General features: G+C 36.6%; 1 protein-coding gene across 3 annotated transcripts in view; it reads right to left on the bottom strand.

The window, feature by feature from the left end:
* PARP8 (poly(ADP-ribose) polymerase family member 8) overlaps positions 1 to 16,224 on the bottom strand; it is a 144,899-nt gene that overhangs the window by 21,662 nt on the left and 107,013 nt on the right. For all 3 annotated transcript variants that reach the window (XM_040977524.1, XM_040977522.1, XM_040977523.1), the window contains 5 exons: positions 13,404 to 13,529; positions 12,404 to 12,968; positions 11,349 to 11,399; positions 11,142 to 11,237; positions 2,000 to 2,092 (listed from right to left, as the gene is read on the bottom strand). In XM_040977524.1, coding sequence (XP_040833458.1) covers positions 2,000 to 2,092; positions 11,142 to 11,237; positions 11,349 to 11,399; positions 12,404 to 12,968; positions 13,404 to 13,529 — 931 coding nt within the window. The remainder of the gene's footprint in view (positions 1 to 1,999; positions 2,093 to 11,141; positions 11,238 to 11,348; positions 11,400 to 12,403; positions 12,969 to 13,403; positions 13,530 to 16,224) is intronic.

Genomic DNA, 16,224 nt, shown 5'->3' with positions numbered 1-16,224 from the left:
AAAAAAAAAAAAAAAAAAAAGCAAAGAAAATGCTCTGTGGTCAGAAGCTAGTAGTTAGAAGCCCTCTTAAGTACAGACTATTTTTTTTTCAGTTTTTAGTATTTTTCAAACTTTAATAGGCAAATCTGTGCATGTTTCCTGTAGGAGCAGTATCAAACTGTCGTCTTACTTGTCTTTCCTTTAAAATTCATTATTTGAAAAACGTTGTCCTGGGGGGAAGGCACGGTGAAACAGGCAGTTGTGTTGTCCCACTGTGCCGACATCCCGTATTGTAAGCGCGAGGCTTGAGTCCTAGCTCCACTGGTGCTTCAACTCCCAACTAATCTGTCATCAAGGTGGTAGCGGATGACAGCACACGTGCCCGATTTCCTGCGACCCCCCAGGGACACAGACACTGACTCCTCAGCCCCCAGCTCAGGTCTGGTCCAGCCTCAGCTTTCATTAGCATTTGTGCAGTGACCCAAAAGGTAGACCTCTCTCTCTCTCTCTCTCTCTATCTCCAACACTCTATGTTTCACATAAATAATTAAATGCAAATAAATATTATCCTTAAAATGTTCAAGTAAATAAATCATACAAGCTAGTTCATTAATATAGCAACTGGAATAAGAGATATACACATATGTATTAGTTAACTGTCCTACCTTTATCAAGTGCAATGCTTGCTTTACAACAGGTTATAATTTTGAAGGAATGACACTTTTGCGTTGCATGATCGCTTTCCCCATCTATCTTTGTGAATTTTATAACTGAAAGACTAGTCATTTTTTTTTCTGATTGGCTTTTATTCAAGCTGAGTATTTCTTGTATTTCTTTACAAAAAGCGCATTGGCTTTCTTTGTTGTGGTTTTCAGGTCTTCAAGTTTTTTGAACTTGTATGTAGTTATGTTTGTAGTACCAGAAGATTTTTCACACTTAACACTTAATGCTAATTGTTTTTCCAGGTAAAACCTGTAAAGGGTGCATAAACTCAAATCTGGTGAAATTTTCTGTTTATGATTTCTCTTAGCTGAATATTTTCTATTCATGCTCAATTTCATTCTCCCCTAATTTGGAAGTAATTTTGTGAAAATTGTTTTTAAGTCATTTTTAGGCTTTGTACAGAGTGCAGAGAATTAGACTGATTATCCTCTGCACTTGCCCACATATTTAGGGCTTTTGTTCATACATTTATCAAATGATTGCACAGTGAGTACTGAGAATGTACTGCTTCCTACAGAACATGGTACATTTCCCTATGATATACTCCATCCTGGCATTTTTATGTTTTACTTGTTTAAGAAAAGATTGATTTATTTACTTATTTATTTGAGAGTCAGTTCCAGGAGTGGAGGGAGGGACTGAATGAGAAAGAGAGAGAAAAAGAGAGGAGAGGGGAAGCGAGAGAGAAAGCAACATCTTCCATTTTTGGTTCACTCTCCAAAGGCTAGAGCTGGGCTGGGCCAGGAAGGAGCCAGGAGCATGAAACTCCATCCAGGTAGCCCATGATGGTGCCAGAATCCAAAGCACATCTCTGCTGCTTTCTTAGGCACATTGCCAGAGAACTGAATTGGAAGTGGAACAGCCAGGACTCAACACTTGTGCTTACATGGGATGCCAGTACTGCAGGCAGAGCTTAACCTCTGTGCCACAATGTTGAACTGCAGAATTTACATTGACTTTCCTAGAAACATGAAATGTTTCTCTACTTTCAAACCATTTCTTTGTTTTTATCTTTTCTTCATATCTCGATAACACAATTGTAAAATCGAATGCACTTTTTAGAGCAGCTGCTTATTATATTTTCACCTATATTTAAAAATTAAATTGGCTTCCATTTTATGGCATTATAATTTTACCAAGTTTTACGTAATGCATGTACAGGATTTCAATATGTCAACTTCACTATAAAAGAAAGAAGCTATCAAAACTTTTCCCGGAAGAATAGCAGACTGAAGGTAACCCCTGCACTGGAACAAAATATTCAAAATAAGAAATAATGAGCAGACTGTGATATTACCTGAGCTCCAGTTGCTATTTCATCAGCAGCCTCATTCATTACTCCCAGGGTTTGAAAAGCAAATACGCACAGTTCTCGTTCACACACGGTAGGCTGCAAAGACAGAAGGTTGGCGGAGGAAGAGCGGTAGATGTAACTGCAGAATTTTTCCATCTCTTAATTACCAAGTTAAACTTCTGATATGACACATAGTAATAGCAAACGGAAAGCTTTAGTTTTTTTTTTTCAAGAAAATAAAAGCTTTCTACATTTTTTTAAGTAAAAAAGCAATTTCCTGAAGTTATATAATAATAGAGAATTATGAGTAATATAGCAACAAGTATAAAGCATTATCCATTTCACTTATTTTAGGTACTTGCGTGCAAAACAGCTTAGCAACAGGTGAAAAATATCCCTGAACAGGAAAATCTATCATTACCTAATGAAGATTTGAATGTGAGATGCATTTTGACAGAGAGTCAAGACCTAAGCTTGCAATTTAAAAGTAAAACTAAGGTTAAATACAAACGCTGCGTAAAACAAATTCTCAAAGGAAAATTCCCCAATTTCCTAAGAATACTGTGTCTAGAAAAAAAAAAATCAACATGACTCTGCTTCTTTGCTACCCAGTTCTTGAAAGATTGGTTTTGTTGCAAAGACTTTTGACTTCAATAACCTCCCGAAGTCAACGGCACTGAAATATATACTCTGCAATTACTTTGGAAGAGCGCTCATCTTTCAAATCTAATATAGTGTCAACTCTCTGATTGATCTTATCTCCTACGTTACATTGCATTAGGTGGCTGATGAACCCTAACACGATGCAATCCACGGAGCCTCTGCACAGCAGACAAAAGCCATTTGTTAGTGCCGCTGCACCCACGTACTCTTCCTTCAGAGGACAACCTGGTTCCCCGCTTAGCCGACAGGGATCAACCACCTCATTCTGGACATGTAGTTGATGAGCAGAATGAGCCCAAATGTGAGGCTTAATGGCTTGAAAGCCAGACTGATCATGTTTCTTCTGGCTGACTTCCCCCTAAACAGAATTCTAAGGGGGAAAAAAAATAATTGATACTTCTCCTTTGTTGGCCTTAAAAGCACTGTCTGGTGCCGCTGTAGAGACACGAGGACCGTAGGAGGAAATTAATTGGAGAAAGTTCTGCACCCAGACTCAAGCTATAGACACTGCTGTCTGTACTTTGATATACATAGAACAGACGGTTCAATTTCCACTACCGCCTTTTCTACGGGACTATTTAGCTCATCCTTAACCTTCCATTTTTGTGTGTTATATATGTGTATTCTCATTCAACTGTTTCTTTTGTTCACTTTCTGGGACACAGAACATGAGATGGTCTGAAACAAGAGCCACAACCAGTGTTCCATGTTCACAATAGCACCAGATGCCACACTGGTGTCTGAATATAATGCGAACAAGAATCCAGGCAGAATATAAGCCTTGGAGATCACAAAGCATCCAGGAATTTATTCATGGGTCAGCTACCCGAAGTTCCCCAGGCAGCAAACAATGACACAGAAAAGGCATTTTACTTTTTAACAATACTCTTGGCAAATTAGCCATCGCTGGGTAATGACTGAAATACATCAATTTGAACGTTGAAAAATGGGATAAGGCTTACTGACAAACATGAGTAATAATTAGTTTTACTTGAACTTATTGATTTTCTGTCTTCCTATATGTTTATCTATCCATCTGTCTTCAGGGACCTAGAGTAACAGAAAACACCTATCAGTACTAAATTATGCTTCCAAATGGAAATAAAATGAAATAAATATCTCACTATCCTAAGAGTTATAAGTCTCAGGCACATGCCACTTATCATGTGGTTTTAAATAATAAGATAATATTTGATGCTGAAATTGTGACTTGAATACTACCTTATATTTACTCATATTCTTTTGTGTATGTTTTCAGTTGAAAAAATAATGTTTTTCCAGACTTAAATATATTCGGCTAAATTCTAGTAATCTGTTATCACAACAATGTGAAGAAGCAAATCAGGTAGAAATTGGCTATACTTGAGAACTTTGATTTTTGGAAATTAAAACAAAACAAATCAAGCTTTTTTTTTTTTTTGGTCTTGGTACTGAAACGTAGATGTAAAAGCACACATTAAATTCGTAATAATCTGTGTCTTCCTTTTTTATTTTAACATAGCAATCACAGAGATAATGATGTAGTTAGTTCATATACCACACATATCAAGTCATTGCTAGTAGGAGTTTTAGATAATAAGTGTATACATTTCACTCATTTTTATCACAAAATTTGAGAAATGCTGAAAATGCAAGTGAGTTTAATTTTGAGATTCGCTTTTATAATGTGTTTTTGTAGGTTAGTCATGTCTTCTCATCTGTTCAGATTGTATTCCTGGAAAGTTCCAAGTATCATCACAAGGTGGTGCACTGGAAGAAGATCCTCAGATTAGGTTAGCAGATGAGCTGTCACTGAAAACACCTACCCTATCCAACTAACAGGGAGGGAATCAATTCCTGAACCAAACGTAGATCTGTGGTTGCCTAGCAGATTTTCACTCAACTCCCTTCCTGACAAATTCTACCATTATTATGCCACTTACACCGAACATGCACAGAAAACAGCACAGTCATCTAGTAGCCATTACCAGAGGAGTGTAATAACGCGGTTTATTGGACTTGCTTTGGCACGATATATCGATGCCTAAATATAAGCAACAGCTTTATTATTTATCAATTTAGTTTGTTCTTTATAATAAACATTAAATTAAAAAAACCACCTATTCTTTATATTATGATTCTACCACTTTGAGGAAATTTACCTACATTATTAAGACTGTAAGATCGTGGAAAATCCCTCTCATATCAACAGAACCATAATATTCACTGTAAAATATTCATTATGAATCATTTAAAAGCATATGAAACTTTCATGTGTACCCAAAATGAAAGTCTTTTTAATTTATTTGAATCAAAACAATTGAGATGTGAACACAAAAAATGTGTCTCCCAAAACTATTTCATTCCATTAAAGGTATTTTAGAATTTAAGCATAATTTAGAAGATTTGAGTTTTCAATATCTTTAAATTACCCTTTACCAAAAATACAAATGATACATTCTAGATAATTTAGCTGTTTATGTAAAGAGATAAGCATGGTGTAGTGACCTAGTTTTCCAACATTTATTTTTTGGCTATGACCTTTTTGTTCTAGTAAAATGTTGGTAGAAACCACAATACGAAACTGATAAACCTATAGGTTATTCCAGTTGGAACCCATCCTGTACTGGATGTGTTGAGTTTCCATTCTGACTCTGTCATTGCTTTTAGCTGCTTTGTAAAGGGCACCCTGAGAGACAACTGGTGATGGCTGAAATGGTTAGGTTCTTGACACACTTGTGGACAACCCAGCCTGTGGCTCTGCCATGACCCATGGCTGGTGTACGCTGGGTGTGAAAGTGCTAACTCCCCGTTTCTAGCTTTCAAATGAAATGAGTGAATGAATAGTTTTTGAATAGATACCCAGGAATCACAATTGAGTCTGTGTCATTATGAGTAGATATCACTCAAGTAGGGTGCAGACCTTTGTAAACATCTGAGAACCAGTGGACCAGAATCTTAGACCTGGCGAAATCACTCAGGGCACATAAACCTTTTGATACATAGCAGAAGAAAATATCATAATCCGCTAATGTGGGAAATGTGACCATCTGCCAGTATTACACATATATATAATGACCACAAATATCAGACAGAGGTCTAACTATAGGAACATTAATCTGTGCAGCCATTTGGTTTGTTCTAGCTAAGTACAGCAACTTCACAGTCCAAAGAAGACAACTGCACTGACTCAGGACAGGGATATTTGAGTTGAACACAACAAAAAGACATGAGCATGGAAGCTGACACAGCTGCCATTTCTGGCACTCGTTCCTTGTTTAGCTGATGTTGTTGTTTTCCAAAAACAGCATTGATGAAAACACAATCAACATTTACAACAGCCTGATGCCTGAACACTTGAGTTGATTCCAAATCACAGGAAACCATTAAATTGTTTTTAGTTTGGTTTTCTGGTAACCATCCAAACTGTACTTCCAAGTTAAAAAGTGCAGGATTTTGAACCATTCTTCTGGTGTAAACAGGAGTGACATTTAGAGACAAACGTAAGCGTTAGGAATGACATTTAGAGACAGAGGTGTTTCTAAATAAGTAAGTAGTTGAGTTCCATATGATGCAGAAAGTGTGATGTCTTCGCCTAGACACCTAGGTAGAGTGAGAGGACTGCAAGTTGTGATGAAAATCTTCTTTAACAGTACTGAGGAAGAGAGGTTCAAGGGAGATATGCGACTTAAAAAATAATCAGGCTTGAAATAAAGAGGAAAAAGTAAGAGAAAGAATGTATGTAGAAAGACAAGGATTTAAAAGTTCATTATGGTTAGATACGTATGTTTAAACAAGTTCAATTTTACTATTCCCTGTTTAATCACCAACTCAGTTACGTCTTCATACCTGTGGCTTTAGTATAGTTGCAATGTGCCACATGAGCTGAATAAGTGGTCAGTGTGTCAATTTGCTGGTCAATTGCACATAAAAATAAATTCCTGGTTTCAACATTTTAGCCCAAATTTAGAGCGGAGCATACTGCTGAATAAGTTCAGGAGAGATCTAGAAAAAGTGAGTGAGCCCAACCTGGGTTTAAAAATCTACTGAAATTATTCCCTCTTTTCCCTTTGAGCATGAAGTTTCCTAGGCTTTAAGTTCTTTATCAGATTCAAAATGTCACTTCTAATATTACTATTGAAGATCCAGTAAATTTTTGCTTTTCTTAGATGATACTCTGAATCATAGCAACATTAAACCATCTGATAACTAGCCAAAATATACTTATTCTGAAGATATTTTCTTTAATGTTCCCAAAGATATTTACTTCTAGGAAAAAATCAAACCTTATTGATACAGACATAGATCAAGTCAAAATTTGGAGTAAGGCACAAGGAATATGAAAGAACTGTGACAGGCAAGGAATTAAAAGATAAATTTATTTCTAAATAAACATTATTTAAAATCCATGGAAATACAGAAACTACAAAAAGCTCATAGAAAATGTGTCTTGTGAAAATTGCACATTTCAAAATACACAAAGATTATCTTTTCTTTCCATATTCCATATTCTTTGTGAAATCTTCTCATATCAGTAGCCACTATGGAACAAATCATCAGCCATTAAAGTGCAAGCCTGACCTCCCTCCACTCCGTTGCTCATTCAAGTTGATGAGCCGGTGGCATGATGCCAAGGACAGGTATTGTGTCTATCGCTTATAATAACTAACACTCTACAAACTTCTGCTTTCCTCATGTGCGGAGAAACCAAGACCCACCTTCCAGAACACTACATTTGGTAATGCAAATAAATCTCTAGGAACACATATTCACTTAAATAAAGCGTTCACCAAGGCTTTGCTATTGATACCACTACTTGTATTCTCTGAAGTGAAAGTGGCATGACCAGGATTCAAGCAATGGACCAAAATCAATGCATGTGCGCTGACGATGATATAAGTAAGCATTTCCTCATGTCAAGCACAAATAGCAAAACTGCACAATCATTAACAAAAAAATGATGACTTAATCAATCATGGATTCAGAATGGTGCTTTATGTTTGAGAGAGGAGATGACTGATAGTATAGATTAATAATCAATTATTTTCATTATTAAATCCAGAACAAGTTATTATTTCATGAATTTCATTTTTTTGATAGCTGAGTAGTGTTCCATGGAGTAGATGAACCCATAGTTTTCTTATCCAGTCTTCTGTTGCTGGGCATTTCGGTCGGTATATTTCATGAATCAGGGGTGTTGTAAGGCATATTAATTCAACATTTTTTCTGCACTGCTTTCTCCTCTTCTTACCTGGCATGTCCATTATCTATATTTTATATATCTGATGATGTTTCATGAATATCTTATGCTTTGTTCTTATATGGCTTAATTTGTGGCTTTCTAGGATAGATAATCTTGATTTACCTATCTTCAAGTTCAAAGTCCATTTATCCTTTTTTTTCTGCTTTCTTAACCTAGCCATCAAAGTCCTTGATTGATTTTTTTTTTTACATTTCAGTTATTGTATTTTTCAGCCTAGGCATTGCTCTTTGGTTCGTTTTTTTTTCTCTCTTTTTTTTATTGTTAATAACATTGTAATATGTGATACATTTTTATAGGCACTGGGATCAATTTTATGGATTCTATCTGCTGATATTTTTCTTTCACTGTTTCTTTAGCTGTTTGGATGTGATTTCCTTTACCTTTTGAACTTTGAAAGAAAACAGGTGATTAAAGTCCTTATCTATTCATTCCAATATCTTGTGCTTTCCCCGGTCTTCTGTCTGTTGATTCCTTTTACCATGAATGGATCTTGCTTTCTTATCTCTTTGCATGCTTCATACTTTTTTTTTGGCTGAAAAAATGGACTTTTTGAGCACAATAAGGTGTCACTTTGGAAATCAGCAATTGATCCTCATTGGTATTAACTTTCTTATTACATATGGTAATTTATTTTGTAATTTTCTAAACTGTTTCTGATGCATCTCTGTTCAGTGTCTTACTAGATCTTAGGTTTTCTTCAGTGAAGGGTCAGTTAATTATTGGAACTGAGGCTTTTGTGTGCGTGTTGGAGCACGCCTTCGAATCTGAGCCAGAGTTCATAGTTCTGCACCCTTTGCTTCCTGCTTGTATAGTCTTAAGTTCAGCCAGAGCCGGCCTGTGACACATTCTGAAGTATATCTTGAGCATGTTAAGTGTCAAGGGCAAGCACATGACCTTCTAGAGTCACAACAAATGTGTGCACTTCTCGTAGTCGTTTTAGGCAACTCATTCCTTGTTTCTAAGATTTTTTTTTGCTCAGTATTTTGTGCATCTCATTGTTGTCCAGACTCTCATAATAATAACTGAAATATTTGTTCTACATCTTTTCACTCTCTACCCTACCGTTGAATTTAGTTCTTGGTGAATGCCCAGTCATGTGGAAACAGGGAAGTGTTTTTCGCTTATCATTCAGAGATGCAATAACAGTTCTTTGTGACTGACGGCCGTTCTGCTTCCTCTAATATCAGGAATGTAGCTTACAATTTTCAACAGTGCCATGGAAATGGGAAATGAGATTAGAATAAGTTTAAGCATACAAATTTTGTATTTTTTTAAAAATCCAACCATTACTCTTGAATAAGTGTTGCTGGAGTTGCTATAAGCTTTCAGTTAATTTCCATAACACACAAAGAGTTGACTCGGGCCATTTTTATCAGTCTATTAAAAAAAGATTTTTAAAGAGAAGGGAAAACTTGGGCTCTTTACTCAGCCAGAAACAAATAAAAAAGTGCGAAGAAATGATAATACAATGATTGATCTGATCTCTGTTAAACGGGACAAAGGTGATGGTAGATTTCTGTGTAATATACTGTGATACATTATTTGCACATCTTTTACATAATGCTCCTTATTTGATTTTCACGAAACTCTTTTGGCTTAGGTGGTTTTGCTCCTGCAGCACACACAATAAAGATTAAGGTTTACAGAGGTAAAGCAATTTGTTCAACACCATCCAAATAGTATGGACAAAAGCTGAGCTCTGAACAGAGTTCTGCCGCCTGACTTCAAACCTTTTCATCATGAGCGGTTATTTAAGGCAGCATGCTACATTTTGTTTTAAACTCTTAAACACAATTTCATTTTGATCTTGGAATTATATTCATGAAAAAATAAAGAATATTTTAAAAGTCCAGAGAGTGATAATTTTGTTAATGTCTTTCATATTTCAGGAAATGTTTAAGAACTGCTTTCATAGCTATTTTATAAACATAAATGTCCTGTTTATAAACATATATTTGTCTGAATTTATTTAAGCAGAATAGTCATAAAAAATAATTTGTTTTGGATTTAATAATGAAAGTAATTGATGATTAATCCATACTATTAGTCATCTATTCTCTCAAAGATAAAGCACTATTCTGAATCCATGATTGATTAAATCATCATTTTTTGTTATTGATTGTGCAGTTTTGTTATTTCTGCTTGACACGAGGAAATGCTTACTTATATTAAGAATAATTTTTGGATCATCTCAGCCTGCCCCATTATAGCTACATTGTAGCACCATCAGTGAGCATCCATTGCTGGTAAGAATGCTTAATAGTACAAATGTAGTTGAAACAGTTTAATCCTTCCTCAAAAATTGAAAAGAGGTAATATATGCCCCAGAAGTTCCATATCATGGAATATTATTTCATCATAAAAAGGAATAAAGTGATGACAATGCTACAATGATGAATTTTGAAAACAAAGAAGCCAGAAACACAAGAGCATAACTTGTATGGTTTCATCTATATCAAATGTCCTGTTGTCAGGAAATCCATAGAGACAGAAAATAGATGCTAATTATCAGAGGATGAGGGGAAAGGAGAAGTTGGAAGAGACTTAACAGCTATGAGACTTCATTCCAGAAAATACCCTACGGTTAGATAGTGAACATGGATATACAACACCGAATGCACTAAAAATCATTGAAGATAATGATGTATGTGTTATTTGAATAGTTAACAATTTAACACCTTAAGAGACATCTGAAAGGAAGCAATCCTTCCCAAATGAACATATCCACATATACTGCTCCTTCCAATAGCATTCTTCCTGGGTGACGTGCTGCATGTGTCAGCACGCTGACAATTTTGGAAATCTTTTCCCTGAGCTGCTGGGCAGCTCTCCTAACTGGCAAAGAGACTATACCGGTGTCACTTTATTAAACATCTTAAATCATGTGGCTTTGAAGAAGCACTGTTTAAGCACCTTTCTTGTGTGACTTTGTAAAAGGTGTTCCTTCCAAACCCTGCCAGTTATGATGCTTACTGCTGACATGTTTATGAATAGAGATGCCAGTTAGAGATATCCAAGAATCACAGTAAGAATGGTGCTCCTGAAAGCAAACTACTTGCTGTTTCACAGGCGCTCTTAAACGTGACACTAGTTCCTTTTGTCAAAAGTGTGCCACTTGATATGCTAAACCATTTGCTCAACTGAGATTATTCATTTTAATTTGTACTTCTTTACAAATGTGTTTCATATTTTTGCCTTTTCATTCTAAAATGACACTAAGTTCTCCAAATTAGAACTTACCCGGAGCATGGGGCCATTTTGAAACACATGAGGCTCATCGCAAACCACACAGTATTCATTCAATACAGGGATCCGCTGCTCAGCAAACTCAATAGTCTGAAAACAACAATAAAGAGTAAAAACCCAAGTCCAGTTCACAAATGATTGGGAAAACCTAGAATTAAGTAAAATATTGCTACTGTGCATGGCTCCCCTGCTCCTACCTACCTGCACTAGAAAGCCACGGTCCCGTATTGGAATGCATTTTGCACCATTTGGCTATAAAAATTAAGGGAAAAGAACAAATCAATGGTTCAGTTGAGAAAACATAAAAATTACAGCGTTTTACTTTTTAGTAGCGAATACAGAAGGGATGGTGAATAGAAATAAGCCTAATTTAGGACACTCACATAAAATCACTACTCTTGTGTCATTATTGAAGACTTAGTGTCGGAAACAAATCTATAAGTGCATAAGACTAGTGTTATTTCATGAAAACATTATCTAACTTTTCATGTTATTTTTCAATTTCACATATTTACTGATGTGTCCAATGTAAGGCTAGATATAAGTAAGCACTCCGAACTCACAGACGTATGCATATGAAGAGTAAGCAAAACTTTTTAATCGATCATGTTGACTATATAAAGAATCACATAAAGTAAGTCTATTTCTGTATCTGAAATAAGTGACTGCAGAGATAAATTTTGTATAAGACTGCTTCCCAATACACATCATCCAAAGCATTTAGGCAGTCACCTTCTGGACTCAAATCCCCTCAACTCAGTGTTAGTGAAAGTGACTTCAGTGTAAAGCTTAGACGAAGTTCTGGGACACGATAGTAAATGCTGCTTCTCTCCATCAGTAAAATCATTTATGTTCGAAGTTCTTCCCTCACATTTAACTAGAAGGAGGTTATTGAGTTGTAAGACGAATATGGTTCTCCATTACCCATGTGAGAAAACCAGAAATTAGATAAGTCAACTTTAAAAATAAGTATAAATTCATGTTTGTGTAAAAGGAAAGACTTCGTTTTCCCTGCATTTTTAGTGTCGTTCATTACTGTGACAGCAATTGGGACAGGAATGCAAATCAACCATCTAGCATTTATTGGGATAGAATGAAAAGCAACATTTCACTGCCTGTGTGCAAAACCATATCCTCACGTTGAAAACGGAATTAAAAACAAACAAGCAAAAACAAACAAAATCTTACTTCTTTCCTACACCAGACCTTTCTTATCCCAAAACTAAGCCAACATTTAAAAGAAAATATTTACGCACAGCAGACTGGGAAGATGAAGATGAAGATGGTGTTAAGATACCAATAAGCCCTGAGGTTAGAGAGAGCCTCCTGCCCTCTGCATTGGGTTCCTTGAAAATCTCGGTTTTGGATGACTTTGGGGCACTGGAGTAAGACTTGCTGAGCAATTTGTGATTTTTCAGACCGTATAATTCTTCCACTCGGAGATTACTGGAATAAGACCTGCTTAACAGTTTGTGGGGTTTCAAGTTGGTATTGTGCTCACATCGCGGGTCTCCGGAACAGGAAGGAGTCAATAGTTTATGTGACTTGAGAGTGAGGCAGTCCTCTTGCTTAAGGGCTGTGGAGCACGGGCGGGTCAAGAGTTTGTGTGATTTAATCGTCGTCACCGCCTGCTCAGCCCTGGGGTCGCTGGACAGGGAGCGACCAAAGGTCCTGTGCGACTTGGCCGGGCACACGTCGTCAGTCTTGACTGTGCTGGAACAAGTCCTCCTCAACAGCTTATGCGTTTTGGAGATTCCATCTTGCTCAGATTTCAACTTGGATTTGCTTTTACCGCAACCAGGGGGAGGGTAACTTGGCGACCTTCGAAATTGAACAACAGTTAATCACAGGACAGATCGCGACTTTAACAGAGCCTGGAGAACAATGTCACGCTCAAACTCAACTGAATGACGAACTGTGTCAATATAGTCTAGCGTGTCAATATTGAAATCGAAAGGAGGTACAGGATGACTACAGGGCTTGAAACAATTTTCCTGGATGGAAAAAAAAACACTTGCAATAATTTTCTTTTTTGTTCTTATGCATACCAGATCTTATACGGAACTACCCACAATAATAACAACTCCACAAAGATATACCAACTCCAGACACAAATGAGTATCTGTTTCTGATGGGATGCCTGTAACTTTTTTCCTTTTTTTTTGGGGGGGGGAGTCATAAAGAAAATAAACAGGTGCTGAGAGCATCATAGGCTTAGCAATAAGTAACACAACAATGGAATTATCTGATACCTACCTGCGCAAGGTAGAAAATAAATGCAGGGGAGATTTCACTTTTTTCTCTGATAACTTTTTGTTGTGTAGGCAATTGGATTTTTCTTTGCTTTGTTTCCATTGCTGGGTAACAAAGGTCTGCATAATTCTGTCAATCCAAAAGCAATTCTGTTATCACAATGTCAAGGTCATTTAAATAAATAACTCTGCATCTGCTAGGCATGACATGCACTTATCAAAGAAAAATAATTTTGCATTCATCAGTAAGAACGTAGTAGCAAATCATGGACAATTTTTCACATGTAGGAAAGCATGTTAGCACTCAAACTGTGCCTTTAACTACTTGTACCAAAGTAAATGGTAATAATTACTAATCATTAAAATAACAAATTATAGTACTAGTATGATATCAATAATAGTCCAATGGAAGAACAACTGACCAAATAACGGAATAAAAGAACAACATTGAGATCAGCAACTTAAGCTGTAGTGGCAAAAAAGAAAAATTTTGAATTATTTTGTTGGTACTGGAGATATAACTGAAAACAAAATTGTTCACCACCAACATAGCCAGTTTATTTCCACTTTATGAAAAGGAAAATACTAAAACTACAAGATGTATTGATTATGCCTCTGCATTTTAAAGAAATCAAGTAAATCAAAATGCAAAGTCATGTCAAAAGTCATGCTATTGGCTCTGTGTAGAAATTCATGACCAACACACTGAATGTTTAAAAGCAGAGCAAATTCATCACTGGGTATGGTTGGTTCAAAATCTGAAGGATTCTTAGACATTTTTAGTTACTATCATAGAGCAGGTAATTTGGTTCATTCCTAATTTCAGTTTTTTTCTGCGTTAAGGACAGTTCACCAGCTTCTAAAGACTTGCCACAGCACTGTGACAGGCTAGGACCGTGTCTATTTCCATCTTGTAGGTGGCTGTGGAGGAAAGGCCGTTTAATAGTGGTCGTGAGGTTGATGAGTCATTTTAAAATTAAGTATTCGATCTACAGTAGAGTGTACATCCCTAGTTTTGTTAAAAATATAATACAGAGCTGCCTGCATTTCATGGTCTTCCAGCTCTTTCTGACACCAACTGCTTTGGGAACAGGAGTGTAGCACCAGCATTTGTTAACCAGTTGCAATATGCCAGGGAGTAAAACAGGCACTTTACATCCCTCGGCCCATTCAATTCCCATGAAGTCCCCGGAAACGAAGTGTATTCAGGATAGCTGGGATTATAGTGTCAGAGCTGCAATACATACACTAGCAAATTAGGGTGGACGTAGGTATAACACCGGTTATTTAAGAAAGACAAATGTGACTTTTAGCAAAGGGCCAATTACTGAATTCCTCAGTGTTATTCAGGGCTTAGCCTAACTCCCACTGCCAGAGAGAAGACCTGTTAGGTTTACAGTCCCTTCTGCTGTTCTACTGGCTTTGACGAGCTCAGAGGAAGACATTTTTTTGTTCTTTTATGTGCAGACATGGTGAGGGGGGTGGAAAAGCAATGACTGACATCATAATGCCAAATTCACAATGTCTCAGAACTCAGGACCAGAGAATCTATTCTAAACTTCATGTCTGAAGATTTTTTTCCACCCTGGATTTCAGAAGGATTTAAGTGTTGCAGTAATATTAAGATCAAAATTCTTTCCCACCCCTAATCTGAGATCCCCCTGACACCATGCTTTGTACCCAACCAGGTCAGGATTCCTTGCTTCCCATGAAACATTTCAATTTCCATGCACTTCTCCCTTAGAAAACCCACAAACGCTAGCCTAATCTTAATAAACAAGCTGAGGAAAAACTAACAGGTTAAAATGACTAACAACTCTCCCGATTTTAAATAATGTTAACATAAATGTTATAGCGCACGGCTCAAAAATGTCTAACTGGAGTCGAATTCCAGCTCTGCTCTTCTTTCTACTACATTCTTTCAATTTTTAATTTTAAAAATTGCCCGTAATAGCCAGGTCTGGACCGAGAATTCAGCCTGGATTTCCCGTCTGAGTGGAAAGGACCCATGTAGTTGTACCATCACTTGCTCCCTCCGTGGGTGTGCATCAGCAGGAAGCTGGGATCAGAAACAACACAGAAACTTGGAGCCAGTGCCTTGATTGTTGTGTCAAACAAACCACCTTCTACTACTTCCTTTGCGTATGACTTTAATCGGTTCGTTAGTCTCCCTGGGTTTTAGTTACATTAACTTAGAATGTGATGGCAGTAGTATCTGTACTTGGTAACCATTGCTGGATTTGCTAAATAAGAAGTCCATGACACATCTGCTACTACCACTGTTTTTAAATGGCTGTGCTGGTGTCAGCACAGTAGGACAAAGATATACAGGACAAGTTTAATGAAAGTCTCCTCTTTACTGAAAACCAACTTTGGCAGGGACACACACCTAGATTCTCAACCTGCATTCCTAACTTACTGTGCATTTCTTGGAAAATAACCTGCTTACATTTTCTTGTCTTCCCAGGAGATGAGATTTTTTCTTACACTGTACAATTTTAGAGTAGAAGGGAAGTTAAGGACAACAGTCAAACTATTTATAATTAAGGAAATAGAAACTTATCAGACTTCAGTTTACCAGGAATCATAACTTCTAGTTCACAATAATGATCACACGGCTAAAACTGAGACACAAAAGCATGTAAACTCTCAGAAATATTAAAAATTTTGATTGGAATATTAAAATATTAAATACTCTAAGTATTTAAATGACAAGCACAGTGCATATATTTCCTTAGTTTATTGAAATTGAAATATTATGTACGTAGTTTTTTTTGAGGCCATGTGATGTATTCAAATGCCACTGAAGGTAGAAAAGCCATTAT

This window comes from Ochotona curzoniae, unplaced genomic scaffold (assembly GCF_017591425.1).
Source record: "Ochotona curzoniae isolate NIBS_2020 unplaced genomic scaffold, NIBS_Ocur_1.0 contig_2754, whole genome shotgun sequence".
Classification (NCBI taxonomy): domain Eukaryota; kingdom Metazoa; phylum Chordata; class Mammalia; order Lagomorpha; family Ochotonidae; genus Ochotona; species Ochotona curzoniae.
Note: the sequence above shows the minus strand (reverse complement) of the source record. Positions and strands in the feature narration are given on the sequence as shown.